The 23,131-nt window shown below is 51.9% G+C and overlaps 2 protein-coding genes across 6 annotated transcripts in view; one reads left to right on the top strand and one right to left on the bottom strand.

Annotated features, from left to right (window-relative positions):
• Window positions 1–27: 27 nt before the first annotated feature.
• Window positions 28–15,154, bottom strand: LOC147225413 (proprotein convertase subtilisin/kexin type 5). Of its 4 annotated transcripts, XM_086163160.1 has the most exons (17): window positions 14,621–15,154; window positions 14,103–14,429; window positions 11,940–12,146; window positions 10,993–11,061; window positions 10,829–10,871; window positions 8,398–8,543; window positions 5,323–5,517; window positions 4,539–4,625; window positions 4,253–4,451; window positions 3,947–4,170; window positions 3,628–3,870; window positions 2,435–2,680; window positions 2,029–2,224; window positions 1,657–1,862; window positions 1,357–1,457; window positions 719–890; window positions 28–645 (listed from the first exon to the last, which is right to left on the bottom strand). In XM_086163160.1, exons 2-17 carry the CDS (start codon window positions 14,278–14,280, stop codon window positions 278–280), a joined length of 2,880 nt encoding a protein of 959 aa, XP_086019286.1. In that variant the 5' UTR covers window positions 14,281–14,429; window positions 14,621–15,154; the 3' UTR covers window positions 28–277. The 4 variants fall into 4 exon arrangements, with proteins under 4 accessions (XP_086019286.1, XP_086019285.1, XP_086019284.1 ...); XM_086163159.1 differs by having other exon boundaries at window positions 4,253–4,625; window positions 14,103–14,426; XM_086163158.1 differs by having other exon boundaries at window positions 4,253–4,625.
• Window positions 15,155–15,167: 13 nt separating this feature from the next.
• otud7a (OTU deubiquitinase 7A) overlaps window positions 15,168–23,131 on the top strand; it is a 41,457-nt gene continuing 33,493 nt past the window's right edge. For both annotated transcript variants that reach the window (XM_086163162.1, XM_086163163.1), the window contains exon 1: window positions 15,168–15,290. The gene's annotated coding sequence lies outside the window, so the exon portion shown is untranslated. The remainder of the gene's footprint in view (window positions 15,291–23,131) is intronic.

The following is a 23,131-nucleotide window of genomic DNA, read 5'->3' on the forward strand; positions in this document are numbered from 1 at the left end:
TTCAAAATAAGTCAATATTCCCCTTCCCAATAAAATAGGGAAATCGGTGTCAAAATCACCTTTTCATTTCACCTCTTTAATAGGAAGTAGAAAAGGAAATGAAAAAAAATCCTACTTTATATATACATACAAATGTACTTTCAGTATTTAATCAGAAATGCCTTCTCGTGTACTTCCTTGAGATGCGGGCACTTTGTAGATTACAATAAACGCCTCGCGTGACAAAATGAAGCGCCACCACGTCCTACGTCTAACATGGCCTACAGCGCTTTAGAATCTAGGGCCGGTTGAGAGAAACCGCCTGGTCCCGGTCTGCGTCGGCGTCCTGCTCGTGGATGAAGCTGTAGCGGCGGTACACCGAGCCGCCCCTGCTGGTGTAAACCACGTCCACCTCGTCGCCGCTGTCGGGCTCGGGCACGCCGTGGGGCATGTGCGCCCCCGCGCTGCCGCTCAGCCTCTCGTAGCTGCGGCTCCAGCAGAGCCGCCTCCCGCCGTGGGCCTTGACCAGGGCGAACGCGGCGAGAGCCAACCCGAGCGCCAGCACCAGGGCGACGGGCACGGCGGCGGAGATGTGGCGGACGGCCCGGGATGACATGTTCACCTGGTCGTCCTCCGACGTGGGCCGCGCTGCCTCCACACACAGAGCTGTGGAAGGGAGACAAATATTAGTGCATCGATCCAGAATCCCGGCAAATATCCACAGGGATTAGTTTGCCACCTGAGCGGATGTCGCAAAGGCAGCAATCGGTGGCGTTCTGCCCGCCGCCGCAGCAACGGGCGCAGCGGGACTCCGCGGCGCGGAGGCCGAAATCCTGGTGGCAGGCCAGACAGCGGTCGGGCCCGGGTCCGAAGCAGTGCCGGCACGAGGCGTCACAGGGCTCGCAGTTTTCCTGCAACGGAGAGGAGTTGAAGTTTGGCTCGACGGCGGGTCAGAGATCCATCCGTCGTGGCGGAAAAAACACAGACATCTCATTTCTGCTGTCCAACGATGGTTGCTTGGAAAAAAAAAAAGGTATTTCCAGAGGCCCGGCCAAGTATTATGTGCATAGAAATGAACATACATTTCAGAAGCCTGTTTAATTACTCTTGTGTAATATTCAAATTTTCCAGGACAATGAATCTTGGTTTGCATTGCCTGTAAATACAATCTGTCTGGAAATGTCAAGAAACAAAGGCTTGAAATATTTCACTGTATTTGTAACCAACCTACATTGATTTGGTTTTCGCTCTTGACAAAAATGTTTTCATAATCTGATTTTTCGACCTGTACTTGTATTTATTTTCCATCGCGAGCAACTGATTAACACGATTTAGTGCCGGTGAACTGGAAGGACCTTGAAAATTATTAAACAGCACCTCTTTGGAGAAATACTGCCCTTCCTGGCAGCGGGGGTAGCAAACTTTGTCCTTCAGCGTGGTGCCCCAGTCACACGTCAAGCATCCTTGAGGAGAGGCATCTGCGGACATTCACACGGATGCATGAGTAAACTCTTTGGAACTACTTAATGCAAATAAGTTATGTATTGACACAAGATAAAGTCAATAAAGGAGGGGTACAGAAGGATATCTGAGGTCCTGTTGTTGGGCGCATGTATGCAGACCGGACAACGTCTTTGTCCGGATCCGGTCAATCAAACAGTGTAGTTTCCTCTTCACCTGTGCAGGTCTGACAGCTGATATGGCACTGTATGCAGACGTCATCCAGGCGGTAGAAGCGCCGCGGGCAGCGCTCCACGCACAGCCCGGCGCCCTCCAGCTCCAGAAGAGGCGGCGGGCAGGCCCTGCAGGAGTCAGGCCCGGGCCCCGTGCACGCCTCACAGGGACGCTCACACTTCTGACAGCGTGAGGCCGCTCTGTAATAACTACGGAGATGCACGAGAGGGTCTGAGTAAAGAAACTCGGATGAGGTTAAACAAGATTTGTGACCAAAAAAGGGTAAATCCGCTGTCTGCGGTCAAATGTTGGGAATGAAAAAATGTTATCAGTGGGTTTGAACATAAAGGCAAACATTCCCAGGCCGGGTCTCACCCTGCGGGACAATGGGTGACGCAGAGATGGAGCAGGCCGAGGTAGCCGGGCGCGCACGTGACGCAGTCTTTGGGGGACGCCCCCGTGCACGTGGAGCAGACCCGGTCGCAGGGCAGGCAGAACCCGAGCGGCGCCCCGTCGGCTTCCTGTCTTGTGCCGTACGTCCCGGCCGGGCACTCGCTCGTGCACGTCCCGTCTGGACAGACACACGTTTCCCCGCCACGCTGAGTCAGCGGAGATTATCAGTTCAAAATGCAACACTTTTGTGCAAACCGACGAGCTGTGGGAAGCTAGTTTTAACACACGAATTCATAATGATACAACAGTTTGGCTCAAAGTGCTGATTGAAAAACGGTCCCGAACTCCTGCGCTGACCAGGAGCTTGAAGATCCGGCTGAGGACTCACTGTGAAGGTACTTGGGGGCGACGCACGTCTGGCACTCGTCTCCGCCCGGCCCCTCACACGAGTAGCAGTGGCGGTGGCAGCCCACGCACGTGAACTGATCCTCGTGCAGGTACGTGCGCGGCGGGCAGTCCGCGTCGCCCGTCACGCCGCACAGCAGCGTGTTCGGATCCAGCACGAGTCCCTTTTCGCACCGGACGCACTGGTTTGGGTCCGGCCCGGAGCAGCTCGCGCACGTCTGGTGGCATTCTGCGCACAATCAGACGTTCGGGAAGCTCATTCATAGAAGCTGAAGCTAAATCAATACCACATTTCATTTCCTCTACACTGGAAATGCCAAAATGTGCAAACTGCCCTTTATGAACTCTATCCAAGTCAAATCAGATTGTATTCACCAGGCACCAAATCACAACCAGGTTGTCCACTGACGCTGATCCATGTAGTGCAGGTCGGGATTCCACTGAGATGATCTACAGTGACCCGACATCCCCCGGAGCAGGCACTTGGCCATGTTGACCGGAGATGCACGTTCCTCGGATGACTTCATCGCTTTAATTAAGGATCTAATTTTTTGACCATAGACGTCGTTCTTCTGCAAGTTAGAGTTGAATTTCCAGTATTTGTTTGACGAGTTCCTTCTTGAATGGGATGTAATATCCAGATAGAAAACGCAATGGTCTGTTAGTGGAGCTGCCGATATGCCAGAGCTCACTCTGTTGCTCAGCAGATGGTTTGATATTAACCAGTAATCAATTCTGGCTTTCAGACTATAGTTGGGGTTGAACCAGGTGCATTGGAGGGCTGCTGGATCAGTACGTCTCCAAGCATCAGTCAAATTCAGCTTGTGACAGAAGTCATAGAATAGCGGATTAGGATAGCTTGAAGGGTATTAGAAGGATATCTATGTAGGAATTCATCCTGGACCAGATTGAAATCCCCGCCTATTATAATATTGTCAGTTGGGTGAGAACATTGAAGATCTTCCAAGTGTGCAGTTATTTGTTCTAGCAGATTCTTGTTTTCTTTTATGTTATTGTAGCCATACTGGCCCTTTACCGGTGCAGGAGCCGCGGTCAGATCCGGGCTCAGATCCGACGCGGCCGGCCTTCTGTCTCGACCGCTTGGGTTTACCGAGTCCACATCCACGGACGCCTAGAAGATGGGGTTCGATCGCCGCCGCCGCTTCACGGGCTCACCTTGGCACTCCTCGGCTGCCGTCTCATAGTAGGTGCCGGTCGGGCAATCTTTTGAGCACTCTCCTTTGTAGAGTTTGGAGCTGAACGGAGCGCAGGTCTCACAATCGTCCGACAGCGGCCCGGAGCAGCTGCCGCAGGTGGGGTGGCAGCGGCCGCAGCGTCCCGCCTCCAGGTCCTCGTAGAAGCCCTCGGGACAGTCGGCCTTGCACGCCCCGTCCAGCATCAGGTACAGGAAGCTGCACTCTGAGATGACGCGGAAGCGGCGCTGCGATGCGTTACACCGCGGGAGAACAAAACACATCGCCGTCCGGTGACTCACTGAAACAGGTTCTGTCGTCGGCGCAGACGTCACAGTGGGGAGGACAGCGCCTGCAGGTGCCGTCGTCGGCGGGGTACATCTGCAGCGAGCAGTTGAGTCTGCACGCGCCGCCCTCCAGGAAGTAGCCGTCGGCGCAGGACAGGCACTCGGTGCTGGTCCCGTCGCACGTCAGACACGGGGCGTCGCACGCCTCGCACGAGCCCTCGGCCGTCTCCGAGAACCCTCTGCAAGCAAAGCCGGAGACGTCTTCCAGACACAAAGCGAAGGAATCGTTCACGTCTTTCACCGAGATGGAGAAGGTCTTACTCCGGGCAGCTGGACCAGCACCTCCCCTGGTGGAGGAAGAGTTTGTCGCCGCCTTGGGAGCAGCCGGTGCAGTTGTCGCTGCCGTCGGCGCAGGTGTAACAGTTCGGCGAGCAGTTATGGCACAGCTGGGTGGAGGGGTTTCCGTAGGAGCCGGGCGGACACCGCGGCACGCAAGAGCTGTCCTGGTCCAGGAAGTATCCTGACACACACACACAAGCCGCCGCCGGGGAGTCGGGGTCGCGCTCTGATTTACGGTCTCGATTTAGGGGACGGGGACTCTTTGTACCTTCGAAGCAAGAGGAGCAATCGAGCGCTTGCGGACCGAAGCAGGTCCTGCAGGACGCGGAGCAGGTGCGGCATTCATCGTATCTCCCTAAAAAAGAAACAAGCAAAACAAAACAGGGTCGACATAATACAAGTGAAATGCAACGTCACAATTACAGGGAGAATGTGCTGTCATTACTTTTGGCCACTAGAGAGAGCCACCGTCACCGCACCGCTGCCTGAGCAGGAGCTGATGAACAAGGAGCTTCTGAACAATCATGTCAAGGCGTTCAATGTCATAGTAAAGTCACAAAGTGGCTCAAAGCGGGAAAAATAAACCAGGAAGTAGAAAACGTGCGCTTAAGACATTAAGATTTTGATTTAGGGCGCAAACAGAACGTTAAAAGGACGTCTTTCGGCCCGTCATTTAAAATCAGTCAGCTTCTAGAAAGCGCTGGCTGAGGACGGCAGGGTTTTCACAATCGGGAGGCGGCCGAGTGATCGATTACAGCATCAAAGAGAAAAAAAAAATGTCAATCGATCAATACGGCCTATTGACCCGAAGTCACAAGAAACAATAGAGGTTAGTTTTTACCCAGAGATTAAAATTGCTATCGACACGATGCAAAGTGGTCCGACGAGGGATGCGAATAAGAAAAGGAAGAGGTTCTGTCCCGCCAGCGCTCAGACTGTTAGCATTTCTGGCAGAAAGAGTTGTTCTTCTTGTTGCTGGGCTGGAAAGAAGTCGGCGTTCGTCTCAGAAAAGGAGGAGATAAAGTCCAGCGGGCGTCAAACTCCAACCTCACCGTCGAAGTAGCGCCCCTCGGGGCAGCCGGCGTGGGGGCAGCGCCCCCGCAGAGGGGGGTCCCCGCTGGCGCACAGGTCGCAGTCGCCCGCCAGAGGCCCGTGGCAGGTTTGGCACGAGCCGTGGCAGGGCTGACAGCGCCGCCCGCTGGAGTCGCCGAAGGACTGCGGAGGGCAACTCTGGACGCACTCTCCCCCTGAGAGGAACAGGAAGAGCAGGAGATATTATAAAATAGCTCATTCAATGTCTAGACCAGTGCTTCCCGACCACGGCGCCGTGGAGAAATCCCCGCTTTCGCCTGATTGATTGGTCCCAAAATGATTGAATCGACGCAAATAATGTGTTTCAGTCCGTCATGCAGTGACAGGTGACAGGCAGGACAACCCAACGCTTTCCAACAAGGTGGCAACAGGTGGTGAGTGAAGCTGTGGCTCTGCTCTGCCGGACTCTGCCGGACTCTGCCGGACTCTGCCGGACTCTGCAGGACTCTGCAGGACTCTGCAGGACTCTGCAGGACTCTGCCGGACTCTGCCGGACTCTGCTCAAACACCAGTCATTAGCCGTGCTTGGAGTGAGGCAGCGGCGTTGATACGCCATGGAGAAATATTTGAAAAGAAGAAGTACTCATTCAGGACTCTCTGGTCGTGAACAGCATTGCGACCCAGATGACGGGCCGAGGATGAGCAGTCCTCAGAAGGTGAGCTCAGGACAACGCAATGAAAGTTGGGTCGCGTTTGGATTGACTTCTACTGGGGAACCCACCGAGACGACTCCGTCCAACCTGTCCGACGGCGCCCTGGTTCCGAGCGAACTTAAACGCCGACTCCAAACTAAACGACCGTGTTTCAAGAGAAGAACACGGACTATTTTGTTCATGAGCGTAAACAGACTGAGAAACAGGGAGCGTCGTTGGAAGAAAACAACCAAGACGCTTATTTAGCGCTGAGCCGTGTGATTCTTCTGATGTAAAGTATGTGCCGTGGCTCAAAAGGTTGGTAAACCCTGGGCTGGACCGCTTCTCCCGGGTTCCAGGAGGTCTCTGGACGGCCGGCGGGTTCATCCTGGACCGTTTGCAGGAAACACCGGGTCACACGTCAAGACAGATCCTCCTCGTTCACACGAGGTGTGGAGACGTATGAAGTGAAAACACAAACCCGTCTCCGTCAGGATCTCCGGCTCTCCAAAACCCCAGTGGGGGGGAACGCGAAGCGGCAGAGAACATTTAAAACCGCAGATTTTCATCCGTCACATGTGCGCGTTCACTAGAATCTAAACTGTTGTTTCCTTCCAAAAGTCCCTCTTTCAACAAGCTGAGCCCTTTAACCCGGGTCTCCGTCCTCAACGCTCATTTGCACATTTGCCACAAGATTTGCAAAACAAATGTAGACTTGCTTGGTGAGGGTTATGGTTCCGTCCTGGACGAACCACATTAAGGATTTCATCAAAAATCACTGGTGTTTTACTTATTATTAACATAGAAATTACGTAAAGAATGAATCGCTTATTTATATTTAGCGAAGCACTTTCCCTGCAGGTGTGACTTGAGCACAAGTTGCTTTTCTCCAATGCAAACATCGAGATCTTGATCATGAAATGAACCTTTTTCCCCACATGATGGTCCGTCCCTCTCCTGCATCAGGCCGGGTGCAGCCTGATCTGTGCTGACAGACTGCTGATGGACGAATTTCCCCGCTATCCACCTGGGAATTGAACATTTTCTGAATATGCTAATGTGCCGGCAGCACAGGACAGAGGTTTGACCTGAAGTCACAAGTGTTTTCTTTTTTAAAGTCATTAAACATTTTTTGCATCTGATGAACAGAATACGCACAGAACCAGCCGTTGGGGGGTGGGGGGGGATAATGTCAAACAAAATATAACTAGTCCTTAATGTTAAATAACTCTGAATTTATGACTCATTCAAATCAAAGCTAGTTTTCACCGCTGCAGCGTTTTTGGATGCAATTTTTGTGAACGCATTCTGCTGCCATAGTCAGAGAAGTATGTTAGACTGGTGCAGGACATGTATGCTAGCTGTGAGACACTAGTACGGTGTGCTGTAGGGGTAACGGAGAAGTTCAAGGTGGAGGTGGGACTCCATCAGGGCTCAGCTCTGAGCCCCTTCTTGGAGATTAAGAAGCTGGAGGATGTCAGGTACTTGGGGTCAACAGTCCAGTGTGTAGGAGAGTGTGGGGAAGAGGTGAAGAGACGGTCCAAGCAGGTTGGAATGGGTGGAGAAAAGTGTCAGGGGTACCAAGAGATAGAAGAACATCAGCCAGAATGAAAGGAAAGGTGGAGGAGACAGTGGTGAGACCAGCCATGATGTTTGGACTAGAAACTGTTCCAATAACCAAAAGACAGCAGGCAGAACTAGAGCTTGCAGAGATGAAGATGTTGAGGTTCTCTTTGGGAGTGACCAGGATGGAGAGGATCAGGAATGAGTCTATCAGAGGAACGGCACATGTTAGATGTTTTGGAGAGAAGCTCAGAGAAGCCAGACTGAGATGGTTGGGTCATGGACAGAGGAGGGATGGAGAATATATTGGTAGACACTGGGATGCTGGAATTGGAGCTGCCAGGCAAGAGGTCTGGAGGAAGACCAAAGAGAAGATTTATGGACGTCGTGAGAGAAGATATGAAGGTAGTTGGTGTGAGAGAGGAGGATCCAGAGAATAGGGTGAGATGGAGAAGGTTGACTCGCTGTGGCGACACCTGAAGGGAAAAGCCAAAAGAAGAACAAGAAGATTCTGCTGCCATAATAGTTTAGCTTCATTTTTGGACAATGAGTTGTTGTTCTGGAAGGCTAACTTTAGCATACTTAGCTTTTCGGGGTCATTTGTATTTCTCAGTTCCACTTGTTGGAAATGGCATCGATGTGGATTCACTGCGATTTAATGGCGGATGCCGTCACTTTGTGGGTAACATGATCTACGTGCAGTTTCTGGTCAACATGCGCATTTGACTTCTTTATTTGAAGACAATCAGACCTTTTAAGACGTTGTCACGGGTTTGACACGTGTGTGACCTTCATCGCTAAACAATGCACTTCGGAATCATTATTCCCGGCTACACGTACCGTTGAGGAAGCGGTCCGGTTGGCAAGAGAGGCAGCGAGCATCACTCCTGCAGTCGGTGCACGGCGCCGGGCACGGCAGACACACACCTCGACCCCAGTCCTCGTATGTGCTTTGCGGGCAGTGCCTGCGACACTGGTGTCTGAATCTGCGGAGGGACGTGAAAGATCGCCTGAAAAAATGATTACGAATAACCAGACAATCGACACGCCCGTTTAAAGGCGGCTAAGTGGAGCCGCTCTCAATGGAGGCTGGCGACTAAAAGGCCGCCGCGCCGGCGGACAAAAGCGTCCCGATGGTTTGCCGGGTAAATACGGAACAAAGCTTTTTGAAAACGTCGGACTAATGATGTGAACGGCCGTGACCTCGCCGGCCTGCGGATGATTCATCGCCAAGTAAAGCCAGTGTTGACACAGGCGGTTCAAAATGGGAGTGGGTTACCACAAGAAAAAAAAAACACGGCGTCGCACCTGCGGCCTCGGCTGCCGCTCGTCGAGAAAACGACCCCGGAGCGGAAACGCCTCGCCGTGGACGAAGCCAGGCGGTTCTTTTCTTAAATCAGAAAAAGCTAATTAGCATTTTATTTGCAGCCCTCGGGGGAGCGTGCTGAGATTTCTGTCATTAACCCGTCCTCCTTCGGGGCTTCTCTAAGCTATTAAAGGCTAGACGTCTGTCCTAAAAGAGGAAAAAAAAAAAAGGAAAAGGATCCGGCCCAAAGCAGCTGGGATATCGCGCTGCAGAGACGACATACATAAACCATCACGGCGGCGGTGATGATTCTGGATGAAACGAGCTAAACTAGCCCTTTGCGTCCATAAATCATCCTCTAACGCCTCTTCCGACGCCTCCCCGGATAAAGGAACGGGACCCCTGGCGGCCCGGGTTGCCGTGGCGCCGGGATGCACCGGGCTGTTTGAGGAGGAACAGCTGGAGGTGTCACAGGGCATCCATCAGCGGCGCCCACAATAGCGGCCGCCGCGGAGCAGGACCCGTGGACGGCCTGCAGGATCCGATGGAGAAGGAGGGGGTGCTTGAGAATCCCTCCGTGCAAATATTAGATGATTCATTCCAGAGGAGCGCGGGGGAGGTGGGAGGGATTTCTGAACAACTTTTGAATCTCCGCACCTCCACGGAGGGGAACGGCGTGGACGGGAAAGCATCGCCGCTCCCGATCAGATAAGCAGTGATCGGAAGACGCCGCCTCTTCTTTTCTCTTCCTTCTTTCTCGCAGATACATGCAGAGATACACCCGCTTCCTGTTTTTCGAAGCACACACACCGCCGCGGCTCGGATGTCGGGGTGTATAATGCGAACCCGACGGTAACCCGAGTCACGCGGCGCCGGGAGGCCCGAGCTCGGGGGCGGAGGGGAACGCACAATCGGAGGTCTGTGACCAACCGACGAGCCGATGTGAACCAGAATCCAGGTGAAATGCAAGTTATTTCGCAGCCCAAAACAAATAGAGAGAAAAACATTGAAATAACATGTCGAGCTTTGGAAAAATGGAAATGCCCTTTTGGGGGGTTTTTCCATGCAGGGTGTTGAAAGTCCATCAATCGCTGAAGCAGTTTTAGACTCGGACCTCTCGTGCGCTCACTTTCTCCCGCCCCGGAGCTCACCTGAACGCTTCGGACGCCCCTTTGCGCCCGCGGCCATCAGACCGGACAGCAGCGCACCCTAACCCCAACCCTAACCCTGACCCTAACCCTGACCCTAACCCTAACCCTGACCCTAACCCTAACCACGCCGACCAGCCGGAGGTTGATCCACGTGCCACGACTCGCTACCTCACACATTTGCACGTCAGGCGCTAACTCCGTTGTCTACTTCTTTTTTTTTTTTAATCCTTGTCGGCGTCACTCCGCCTGCATCATGTTCATTTGCAAGTGTTATTTGCAGTGCTTATGTCCTCTATTGTAAGTCGCTTTGGATAAAAGCGTCTGCCAAATGTAATGTAATGTTTATTTCTCTCGTCGCTATCGTCGCTACGTTTCTGTTCTTATCCTTGTTGTCGTATTGGTTGTCCATTCTCACCATTGCTGTTTTTCTTTTCATTCTGTTGTCCTCTCTCCTTCTTATCATTCTTCACTCTGCTATTTACTGGTGGATGTCTTTTGCTATCCTTTAATTGCCTCTCTTATTTATACTCATATTTATCGATACCGTCAGAGTTGCGCCGCTGTGACATCTTAACATCAAACAGCTGAGCGGTGACCGCCAGAGTTTTGAAAAATGATGCCACATGAGAAGTTTGGGCCAAATGACTGCCGCCAATGAGTTTCTTTGGAACGGTAAAAAGACGCCGCCTCTGCTGTCCAAAAAACGTCCGCCTTCCCGAAAGGCGTCTAGAGAGACCGCAAATGTTCCCGCAGTGCGAAAGGGACTCGTGAACAGAAACGGCTAGGAAATAACAAAAGGAGGGCAAAGACTCACAGGAAGTAACCTTCGTTGCAACTGGCGCAGCTCTCCGGGTCGTCTGCGGACAAACAAACAGTCAGTGTGAATACAGAGCGGAGAGAATACCGGGCCGCATCACGCCGGAGGTTTTAACGCCGGTCGTGTTGTCGGGACGGTAACGAAGGACCGACGGGACTCACCCGGGGAACAAGCTGTGCAGCCCATCTGGCAGTCCAAGCACTCGCCCGTGCCCGGATCCTGCACCTGCCCTGGAACACAGCGGACCGGTGAACGCGCCGTCGGACCGTTCAGGCTGAAGTCCCAAACTAAAAGGCTACCCGACGACCCGACGACACTTCTAACCTCTAAGACACCGATGCTGCGGCGTGATGAGGAAACACATGTGGTTCACCTGATGATTCTCATTAATGTCCTGTCATTTCCAGACCAGAAGCCGCTACTTTTCGCGTTGAACACGGCGGCTTAAACCGCGGTGCGGCTAATTTATGGATTTTTCACAGGTTAATGAGCTTCACGCCGCCAAAACATTTCGCCTGGTCACATCGAGCCGATGAAATGTGAAAGTCTGCGTCCGTTCAATTCCGACGGCCAAGAAGACGACTTGAACGGTTTTAGTGGCGGGAGGAAGAACGAGAGAGACGTCGGCTGGAGGACAAAGAAAATGGAGGGATGGATGAACTTTTCCTCGTCTTATTTATTATTATTCTTTTTCATCTGCCGTTTCACAGACACTTTTTGGGAAAAAAGCATTTCCAGTACATATTGGTGGATATTACCAGTACGGATTTAATTAAGGGTAAGAAAAATGTTTGTGTGTAAATATCGCATGTTACAACGTGGACCTGCGGCTTTAGATGTATACATGTATTCATTTTGTTATTTTTAGCCGGTGCAGCTTATATTCACGTGCACTAAATAGTCCGGCAGTGAGGGTAAATGTGGTGTTGGTCATATGGTGCGGGCTTCTGCGACGCCCGAGGGGTAAAAAAACCATTCAAAGCCGGTATTTCTTTTTTCAAAAAATGGGTCACGAACACACCGTTATTCACGGTTCGGTCGGAAAACGGGAAACACAGAACGCGTCCGGTCTCCCGATAAGAACCGGAAAGACCCTCCTTCCCTTTACCTGAGTCGCAGAGCGCTGCCGCCTGGCAGAGGCCGCTCTGGAGCTTGTGGTGTTCTTGACATTTGGCACATATGTTGCCATCTGTGCAGAGTTCGCAATTGTCTATGCAGGGCAGGCAGACATAGCGACCCCTGTCAGGATAGAGTCCCCGGGGGCAGTGCGGCGAGCAGCGACCTTGGTGGAGGAATCGTTCCTGTCCATCTTCATCTGAGAAGGAGAACAAAGGTGCTGTTTAAGCGCAGGCCGACCCCGTGATCTCCTCTTCCGCTGAGCGTCCGCCCAACCGCCGCAGAAGACCGGATGGGAGAACGCTGAACTCTTTTAAATGTCAAAATCAAGAAGGTTTTTCATAAAGCGAGCGGCACTTTCAGCTTCCGGGCGCAGACGTGTCGCGTGGCTTCGCAGAAAATGACTCCCCGCTGCTGAATCTGAGGGAACGGGATTTAGAAAGCGCTTGGCGGGACGCTATCGACAAACAAGTCGAAGGGGAAATCCGAAGGGGGGGACTTGAGGAGGCGTCTTTCCGAGCCGCAGGCGGAAGCGAACGGGGCGACGTCACAAGACAGCGCTAACCTTATGATGTCAATTAAGAATCCCAATAATCCGGTTTGAACGGCTATCATGCACGAAACCGCAAATGCGAACCTCGCGGTGGAACGGCAGGCAAAGACAAGGGGGAGTGTCATGTTCGGGAGCAGGAGGACATTTGATGGCGGCAAACACCCACATGAAGAAGATCGACGGCTCGGGGGAAAACGGGAGACGCCGGAGGAAAGTTCAGGAGCCCCTTGGATTCAGAAGATTCCAGCATGACGCTGAAAAGATGGTTGACGGGGAGCGTCTGACACGCAACCGTTCACCCTCTCGTTCATTAATCCGGGGATCTTCTCGCCGTGAGGCCGAGGCGTCTCACGCCGCCTCACTGAAAAGTTGCAGAAAATACGCGACCCTGGAACAAAGTGCGTGAGCCGGTCCAGGGACGTGGATGAATGATCCGCGAGGCCCCGGCGGATCGTTTTCGGGCGGAGCAGCGGGGAACACAAACCTTTTTAAAGCCCTTATTCGAGCGTCTATTCGATGAGAAAGTACCGAACGATTTGGAAAATAAAGACCCGAGGGAACCGTTCTCTTTTTAATTAAAGCCGAGTATTCGGGAAAGCGACTCCGACGACCAATAATAGATTGCGGCGTGAAACCATTTCCTGACTGACTGACGCTCCGGCTAGCGTTAACAAAAACAAAGAGAGACGGATGAGCCGGAGTCGGTGGAGGCGGCGGGCCGTGGGGGTCGCAGCGGCCCCGGTGATGAATGCCTTGCCGCCTGCCAGCGGCCCCCGTCGCCGCCGCCGCCGCCGCACCCGAGGCATCTTTCTGGCGAGCAGCTGAGTTACGACGTTGTCTCGTCCGCTCAGTGCTGCACCAAAAGACGGGGAGAGGGGTCACGGCTTGGGGGGGGCACGACTACTAAGCAACCAAGCTGACGTAAAGAGAATGAGGAGTAGTTTGCATTGTTTCTGACAGAGCACACACACACACACACACACACACACACACACACACACACACACACACACACACACACACACACACACACACCACACACCAACTCAAGGGTTGAAGGCTGAGTTTAACTATAAAAACCAGCGACGCACATTCAGGCCCTAAGTGCAGGGGGGTGCGTGTGTGTGTGTGTGTGTGTGTGTGTGTGTGTGTGTGGGAAGAAAGGTTTTGGTGTTTTTGCCCGGTGAAGTGCAACAGTAATACTCCTGGCCGGAGGGGATATTCGCTGATTAACAATGGCCCCATTCTGACATGATCAGATTACACCGGGAGGGAGAGAAAGAAGGGAAAGCAAGGATCACACCTTCACGTTCGGACAAAAAAAAATGTAAAAAACCCGTGCCACTCTTTGCCCCGGACTGTTTCAACGCTCGGATGTTAAATTCATCATTCGTGTCTCCTCGAATACAAACCCCGCAGGATTCCTGCAAGCTGCTTCTCAATCTGGCATCAGAAGATGTTGCGAGCGATCGACCAACAACCGAGGAGTCCTGTTTGTGGACAATAATACCTCAACTTTTCTGTGAAGTCAGGGAACAAATGCAGTGTTAAGCTGTTTCTTTTTTTCCTCGTTCTCCCATGCAACATGCAGCAGTAACTCACCGACTCCACAGGTAGTGCACTGGAACAGTTGGTGCCCGTCGCACTCCGAGCAGGTGGGATGGCAGAGGACGCAGCGGCCGTTCAGCCTGAACTGCCCCCCCGGGCAGGGGGTCGACGGTTTGCCCGCCACCAGCACCGCGAAGCACAGGCACGCCTGGATCACCGCCAGACGTCCCATGGTTTCTTCTCCTTCTCCTTCTTCTTCTGATTATTTCTGCAGCTGGGAGACTCCAGCCCGCCAGGGGAACCCGTCGGACCGGTCCGTCCGCTGGACCGATGAGCGGGGGACCGAGATCACGACTTGGTGGACTCTATCAACACCCACTGCTGTGTGTCACGCCGAGAGTGGGAGGGAGGGGGAGAGGGAAGGAGGGAGGGACAGATATTCAGATAGATGCGTGGACGTGCAGATGGACGCATACATGCATGCATGGATATATGGGTCCATGCATGCATGGATGGATAAAGGGAAAAAAGAGCAGGCAGGCTGATAACAGAGATGCATGAGCGATACTTACAGAGATCCAGAGCAGGTGTCTCTGAGGCACACTTTAACTCCACACGCTTACACATTAGCTTCAAAAACTAACCGGCCTGCGTTGGATGAGCAATCACACGGAAATAAACCTCCCCCGTTTACATAAGTCTTTCCATTCACTTATCAGAGGCGGGATTTCAAAATAAAAGTCTCGCTCAATGTACAGTGCGCCGTATTTTACGGACTATATCACCTGGCGGAAGAATAACCACCATCAGCTTTTACTTGGATAAAACTACATTTTTATACTGAAAAAAAAAACAAAAAAACCCATGAAGTAAACGTTAAGCACACAAAACGACCCCACCGCACCCCTCCACCCGGCGTCTTCCCCGCCGTTATGCGGTTCTTGCGTGCGGTGCGACTGGAGAGGGAGAGAGAGAGCGCTGGCGGAGGGATTCATCCTGACCACAGCGACCCCTAGCGGCCGGTCGGCGGTACTGCGGCGCCGGCGTGAGCACGGTGGCGGTGACGTCACGCATCCGTGAGGGCGGGGGAGGAGGGGGCGTGGCTTAGCGCTGCTGCAGCGGAGAAATATGACATGGGGATGAGCGAGGGAGGGAAAGAGAGAGAGACGGGAGGAATTAACGGCTCGACAGAGGTCTGGACCGGAATCGTCACGATGGAGAGTAATGACTAAAAGCGGAACGGTAAGAGAGCCTTTTTTGTTGTTGTTGTTGTTGTTGTTATTGTTGTTGTTGATCCTTCCGCGCCGACGCCGAACGAAATAGGGCGACCGCTGCGGACCGGACAGGTGCACCGGGCTTTATCCGACACTTCCGCCAGCCTTGCGTTTATTTTCTATTTTTTCTGCGTTTGTGCATGTGTGTGTGTGTGTGTGTGTGTGTGTGATACACACACGTCGAGGCCACGAATCCCGTCGGAGGAGTCTATGGCTGCGTGGACATGGACGCGCTCCTCCGCGCCTCCGTGCTTAGTCACATACCTCCCTGTGATGCGCGGCTAGCAAACGTTACCTGTGACGGCCGGGTGTATTCTGGGATGCCGGCCCACATTCAAGTCAGTCAAATGGCTCCTTAGCTCACGTAGAGCCCGTTTGCAGACATAGAATATCAATCCTGCCAGCGTACGTCTGTGTATAGACTCCTATAGGCAGAGAGAGAGATCGTTTTAGGGGTGTTGGTGATGAAACGCTTGCACAGCTGCATGTTCTCAGCCGTGCATCTGCAGAAACCGCTCCTCCACCGGTGTCTGGACACCCAGATCTGGAGCCTGGGTTCCTGGTGTTGCTGGCCTGGTTTGTGTCTCCTGTCCCCACCGCGGGGAGATACGGTGAAAACACTTCACTCGCCGTCGTCGTCGTGTTTGTGCATTTGTGGGGCTCCTCGGACCCCCTCCGGCCCCCGTCCCCAGTCCAACGATCATATTCGAGCCGCGACACTTGTGAAACTCAGTCGAGGTTTTCACCTTTATTTGCATCATTAATGGTTTTCTTCCCTGCAGTTTTCGCTTCTCCTCCAGGGTTCAGTCGGTCGTGTCTCCGGTCCGCGTCCTCGACTGTGCACGTTTGTGCGTGCGGCGTCGACAGCGGTCGAGACCGATTCGAAGCCAGGAAAAGCAAATCGGACGGTGCCGCGAACCCGGGCCCGTAGCTGCCGCGCTAAGCCGGGGTTCCCGTGCAACAGGGGACGGGGACGGGGTCGCCCTCGGCTCCCCGTCGCTAAATTCTGCTCCCGTCTGACGTTCGGCTGCAGAAGCGGGACAGACGTGACGGCTTCTGACAATCTCGTCGGGGCATTCGCGGCGCCGAGGCGTCGCTGTTGTATTAATCCGCTCCTGGGCCGCGTCCAAACGACATCCCCCTCCCTGCGAACATGTTTGGCGGCGGCCCTCGACCGGCTCCGGGCACGAAGGGGGAATCCGACGTGCAAAAGCATCGGCATTAATCGCCCCCTTTTTTGTAAAATTCGGCGTCTCCATGCAGGATTTCCGCAGCGGCTCGGACCGCTGGAGGAAACGACACGAGTCGACGGGGCAATCAGAGTCCAATCACAGCGTGGCTCAGAAGCCTCTTCTTCGGTGGAGTCCTTCTACAGGTGTGGAGGAGATGTTAAGTGCCCCGCCTGCTGGCTCTGCTGGCAGAGGGAGGTCAGTTAGAGGCCGGAGGGAGGCGGAGGGACTCCCCTCACGCATCTGCTTCGGGGAAGGCCGGGGCGGCCCGGATTGCAAACCGCCTCTTGCTGGTCTCCAGGGTGGGAGAGCTCCGTCTCGTAGAAGTCCACGTAAAGCGGTCCGCTTGGAGCCGGAACACCCCGCCACTGGGTCGGCACCAAAAGCGAGGACGCGAAATGTAAACGGCGCCGACCGTTTTTCCCCTGTAACGTTGAACACAGTTATTTTAAATCGGAGGCGGGACGAGGCTGTTTCGAGCCGCTCTAAGATGCGGCGATGCCGTAATCGACGATTTCTTTCTTCCGCGTCGCTCCTGAATCCGTTTACGGTTAATCGGAAATGCCACTCCGTGGCCTCGCCTCACCGGAGTATCTTGAACTCTGACCTCTTGTTCCTGGACGGACACAAGTACCATCACATCTGCCTTTTAAGCACCAATGTTGCACAACTGTCTGGTGCCGAGGCTCGGCTTGAACCTCTCGGGTCACCAGTGGCCGGGTGACGCGATCAAGGTTGGGGCAGACACTCCCCGGATGGGACACCTGTGTGTGTGTGTGTGTGTGTGTGTGTGTGTGTGTGTGTGTGTGTGACACACAATCTAAATCTGACATTGGCTGCAGCGCTAGTTGAGTTGTTGTCCGAAGGGTTGTTTTTTTCATTTTTTTGCGACAGCATTAGCCTGTGCATGTGTTTGCATGTGAGCGTGCACACGTGTGTTCCTTTCTCCCGGCCTCGTAGCAGGTTTTTTTTTTTTTATTTGTTTTTATTATTTTTATTTTTCCACGAGCTTGGGTCTTCTGGGAGCAGACCGGCTGCCCGTCGTAACGCTTTTCTCCCCACGAGCGCCGCCGTCCCGGCTGGAATGGCCGAGGGACGTCGCCGTCCTCATTCCGGCGCAGGAGAACCTCGGAGACACGGCTGAGATTCACCGGGAGGAAGAGGTCCGGGGCTTCTTCTCCCTGCGTTTGTTGGAAACACGGCGCTTCTCCGTTATTTAGCCTGAAGACGAAAAAAGCTTTCAAAGTGGCGTCAGCGGAGCCGACGGGCCCCTGAAAGTATCTTCACCGTCACAATACAGACATCGGCCACTTCCGCTGTCTGGAGCGCCGCCCGCTTCTTCGTTCAAGAGTCAACACAGGCCGTGGCTCATGCTTCTCTGGATCATATTTAAATATTTAAGAAAATGATTTGATACATTCATTCTTTTTTTTTCTTATTAGAGCGTGATACTTTCACTAACCGCCAGAAAGGAGGCCTGCACTGATTATTTACCCTGCAGCTTCTCTTCACCCACTGCTTGTTTATACCTCCCACATTGTCTTCATACGCATGTTGCCCCCGCAACACACACACACACACACACACACACACACACACACACACACACCTCCCAGCTCATCATTAAGGTATTTGGATGATGGAGTATGTATTTAATGTCAGCATTGGTTTTACGTTACTAAAATGAACAAAGTGTCCTTATTTAAATGCGTTCTGTTACTGCTGCACTCCAGAGTATTTCAAAAATGTAGAATATGCAATGAGCCGGGGCGGGCGGGGGGGCGGAGAAGCCCTCCGAGGGCAGATCCTGAGATCTCGCTCTCCATCTCCGTTGTCTTTTTGGCTCTTCGCAGTCAAACGGTACGATTGGGATGCGTTTTATTGCAGTGAATGTTTAAATAAGACGAATGATGACAGATAGAGTGACAAGTTAGCCCTTTTAGCTCCGGCGCCGGTCAATCTGGCCTCAACATGGACTCCGGTTTTTGGTTTTTCCAAAAAGGATGGAAAGAATCTTTCTTTGCTCTTCCACCTCTATTTTATTTTTCAGGTAAAAGGCCTGTGGGTGTCTGCCCTTGGTAGGGCTGGTACCGGACATGTACTCTTATATCAGGAGAATTTGGAACTATCTCTTGTCTGGATCATGTGCTTTAGGTTTTTTATGGTTCATTTATTTTCTAGACCGGTAAATTAAGGCTCTCCAATGAACCTGCTGCATGTTTTTGGGCCGTGGACCCGGAGAAAACCGAAACCCCCCGTCAGAATCCAGCTTTCTGCCTCAGGCAGAATAACTAACCGCTGTGCTGCCTCGCTTCTGTTTTTTCTTTTTTTTAATTATTATTTAGATCATATTTAACCGCACGCTTTAGACGTTTTCTCCACGACAAAACCTCTCCCCTTCTTTTCACGACCCCACGGAAGATGGAATTCCGTCCGGTCCTCGTGTGAGATGTTTGTGGTCCACTAGTTTAAAAAAAAAAAAAAACGCTAAAAAGGGAGCAAAAGTGTTTTTTACAGCATTTGCCGGTGCAAATAGGGCCGCGTCCGTCAGCCCGCCGCTGAGGTCCAGACTGAGTCAACCGACCCACAACTGGAAGAATTCCAGGAAACGTTCATGCAGAAATCTGTAATCCTGAGATCAGTCCTACTCAGCAGTCTGTGTGTAACAGTTCTGTGGAGCTGCTTTGGATCAGTCCCTCACAATACGTAAGGGATAATGCTTCAAAAATATGTTTTGATCTGCTGGTTCTCTATAGCTGTATCTAGGCATTGTACCGAGAAGATGTACAAACAAATAAAACCTTTTTTTCAGGTCACGAGCAGAGAGAAATTGCACAGCGGCCGAGCTTTATCAGGATGGCGCGCGTCCTCGGTCACTGGAGCGTGGTGTTAGCATGTAGCATCCGGCGGCTTCTCTCCGGCGTGGATGAGATGTGACGTCGTGCAGTGATTTGAGCGACTCAGGAGCGGCAGCAGCGCCCTCCGGTGGACGTAGCTTCGCACACATCGACATAAGCCGTTGCAAACTGTAAAAGTGAGCGGCGGGCAGAGTCTGGTGCAATGGAACGGGCTTCTCAGTGGCAGCTACACCTCGATGCTTCTTCTGTTTGGAGGGTTAGCTTTTATTTGCTCGTAGCGACGTAGCTGCCGTGCGTTCACACATGCAGAGCATTGAAATCGTGTCACTCTGAGAGCCGCGGCGCAAAAGTACAAAAAATGATAAATGATCGATCACAGAAAACAACCAACAAGGATGAGTTATGCTGAGGTTTGATTTATAAAGTGACAACAAACACGCAGCTGCAGTACTCTGACACATGTTGCACCCGCCGGTGTAACTTGTAAGTAAATGCAGGAGATAATAGATGCCCCAGCCGTTTTTTTATTTTGATGCCCCAAAGTGGTGCTGGAATATCCTCGAATACAAAGCATGCTAGTCAGCATTATCCCCGCTTAAAAGCTTCGACGTTTGGTTTTCATTGAATTCACGGCCACGTGACGCTCAACTCCCGCCTTCGCTCGGGAAACCAAAGCGTTTAACTTCAACTTTACTGCCATTTCTAAAGATGCTAATATAAGATTTAGGTGATGGTATGTTGCCCTCTCAGCCCACTCGAGTGTACGTGCGTGCCGGTGAAGCCGCCCACCCACACGGCTGCCGCGCGAGCGGTGAAACTCCGCGATTACATAAAATACAGGAATCATGTGAGACTCCAGTGCAACAGGTCTCATTCATTCAGCGCCATCTTGGTTTTCGAAGTAAAGGACTTCATCTTAAGGCGAGCGCACGTCTAATTGTGCGCAGTAGATGTATAAATATCCACGAAGGAAATTACAGCTCACAAGACACGCGTTGCCTTCCGGGTCGTGTCAAATTCTTGGAGACTAATAGTTGGCAGGCCGACGTGAGATTTCTTGTATTCTCGAGGGAGGACGCGAATTTGATGCCGGCGAAATGCAACCGAGCCACAGAGACGCCGAGCGGCCTCGTTTGGATTCTGTAACCGTGACATCTTTGCAGCGCGTCAGCCTCTACTCGGCTCGGAAAAGTCTTCGACGTCTGTGAACAGGAGTTCAGATTTTCAAGGCTTTCTCAAAAAAAGTGCTTAGAAATCCAACGCTCTCCGAGCGCGGCGGTTCACGTGGTGGCAACTCGCCGCCGGGAGGCTCCCGGTCCTCGGCGGGTTCTCCGGCTCTTCCTCCTGCAGTCCGGCACCCGTCGGTGGGTCGAGCGGCGACGGCAAGTCGTCCGTGGTCGTGAATGAGAGAGCGAATGGTCAGATGTGGCGCTGCGATTGACAAACGAGCGGTCCGAGGTTAAACCTCCCGCCCCTCCAGCAGGATTATCTGCGTCGTCAATGAAAACACGGGAGCTTAAGTTGCATTTATTCCATAAAGCAATCATACGACTGTGTGTCATCTCGCAGATCTGTGTGTGTTGGGTTGCCTCTCACTTCACCTTTTAATTCTATGACTGAATGTGATCTGCCCCCCATCAGCTGTATTAGGCTGTGTTTATTTGTCAAATTGAAAGCGTGACCTTTTCTTTCGTCCCCTCCCAACCATCTGTACCTCATTGTAGCTTTTTCTGTGACAATACAAGGCACAATCACAATTATCAAATTAGATTTCCTTGCCCTGTTTAATCATTAACTTGATTAAATGGGAAAAAAAAAATACATTTAAAAGATTGAGTCTTTTTAAATGTCTGGCTGTTGCTTAAAGTAAAAAATAAAGCTGTGCAAACAAGGGAAAATGCCGGATTTATGGAAAATATTTCTACGGGCAGTTGATCATGTTGTTGCCCAGTTTTTTAATCTAATTTTATACATTATTGCAACGTTGTGATTGAAAATAAAAGGTGATTGAATAATCATTTATGTGCGGTGTGTATAAGGTGATGCTGCAGATACAGTATACTTGTTCTGCCAATACAAGGCAATGGCCTCACTGTTACTTATAGGATCTGGCAATAATGTGTATTTTTTTTTTATTTAAAAAAACAAACAAAAAAAAGATGTCGCAGGAGGTTAAAGCCCTGAATCGGAGAGGCCAAGGAGGGGAAGGCCGGGCGACCCGAAGTCCACGCTTTCAAAATTACAATCACACCATTTAAAATGATATATTTGACACTCGGTTATTTATAACCTACCGATGGTGTTTACTTTATTAAAGTGGCTTTATTTCTTATTTTTTGGAATGGCCGTACAGCGAGGGACTCGGGCCTCTGCGGTCACAGCTTCCTGCTCCCGGTGCTCGCTCTTAAAAACGGCCCGGCGGGGCGAAGGCAGGCTTGGCGGCTGGAGGGAATGACATTAACGGGTTGCAATCTTGTGCGGCTCCCCTCAGCAACCAGACCTTTGTTTGGGTGCACGCTACACACTCACACACACACACACACACACACACACACACACACACACACACACACACACAGCTGATCTGCGTCTGCAGCTCCGCAGGAGCCGTCAGTCGGACTTGATTTCTTTTTTTTTTTATCTGTTATTTCTTTATTTTTTAATCATTGATGAAAATGATGGTTCTTTTTGATTAGCCTGTAGCGCCCCGCAATCATAATAAGGCGAGTAACGTCCACAGCGGCAGCGATAATGGTGATTGTAATGGTTGGAATCGATCTCTTGACTCACTGCATTTGTAACCAGACCGTCCGCAAAAGTGGAGAGAAATATTCCAGGAAGTCCGGCGCCGCTCGGGTCCCTCTACGCTCCTGCTCTGCAGCATTGATTGAAATTTACCTTAAATATTAATATGATAATGCACTGGGTTGCAAATTGACAACCCTCGCTCAGACGCGTGTGCTGTGGCGGCAGTGTGCAGCACGCGCAGCCAGATGCAAAGTGACATTATTGCTTCCAGCAGCATCTTTCTCCCAGCATACTAAGGGCCAGTGCAGCAGGATTGGAAAAGAAAGACTATGACTATGTGTGTGTGTGTGTGTGTGTGTGTGTGTGTGTGTGTAGATGCGCAGTTGATTTAAGGACTGTCTAGAGGTCAAGACTTCAGAGGACACACTCTTTTCTGAGCCTGGCCTCCCACAAGGAGCCTGGCAGGTGATGTGGCTGTTAGCGGGGTGATGTAGCCTCCGCGCTGCGTTGGGAGTCCTCTTGGGAAAAAAGCCGTCCTGCTCCAGGCTGGACCATCTAGATTGCATGATCTGATAGGCTGGACCATCTAGATTGCATGATCTGATAGGCTGGACCATCTAGATTGCATGATCTAATAGGCTGGACCATCTAGATTGCATGATCTTTTTTCTTTAAGTTCAATTGATTAAGTGGTTTAGGTGAGAAACCATTTTTAGCCGCTTCCGTCAATGAGGTCTGAGTAGAAACATCATATTTTGGCATTCAATTTGGCGGCGTAAACAAACCTCACAAAGCAAACAGCCAAAGTGAAAATTTATATTCGAGGGGGTTGATGGAAAAATATTTGGCGGAATTGAGTTACTGCAGCGGCGGCGGCGGCATATTGTTTGGGAGATTGAGTACTTCGGCGCCTTATTTCCCCCATTTGAACTTTTCTCAGCACCAACAGCCGCATCGTTGGCAATTAAACCATA

The sequence above is a fragment of the Fistularia commersonii genome, chromosome 17, assembly GCF_037954325.1.
Source record: "Fistularia commersonii isolate RoL2024-O1a breed Wild chromosome 17, RoL_Fcom_v1.0, whole genome shotgun sequence".
Classification (NCBI taxonomy): domain Eukaryota; kingdom Metazoa; phylum Chordata; class Actinopteri; order Syngnathiformes; family Fistulariidae; genus Fistularia; species Fistularia commersonii.

Coding starts and splice junctions, on each gene's coding strand:
- LOC147225413 (XM_086163159.1), bottom strand. CDS start 14,280: ATGGGACGTCTGGCGGTGATCCAGGCGTGCCTGTGCTTCGCGGTGCTG. Junction 10,872..10,992: donor CTGCACAGCTTGTTCCCCGG/GTGAGTCCCGTC, acceptor GTTTGTCCGCAG/ACGACCCGGAGAGCTGCGCC. Junction 2,681..3,627: donor GGCAGCCGAGGAGTGCCAAG/GTGAGCCCGTGA, acceptor GATTGTGCGCAG/AATGCCACCAGACGTGCGCG.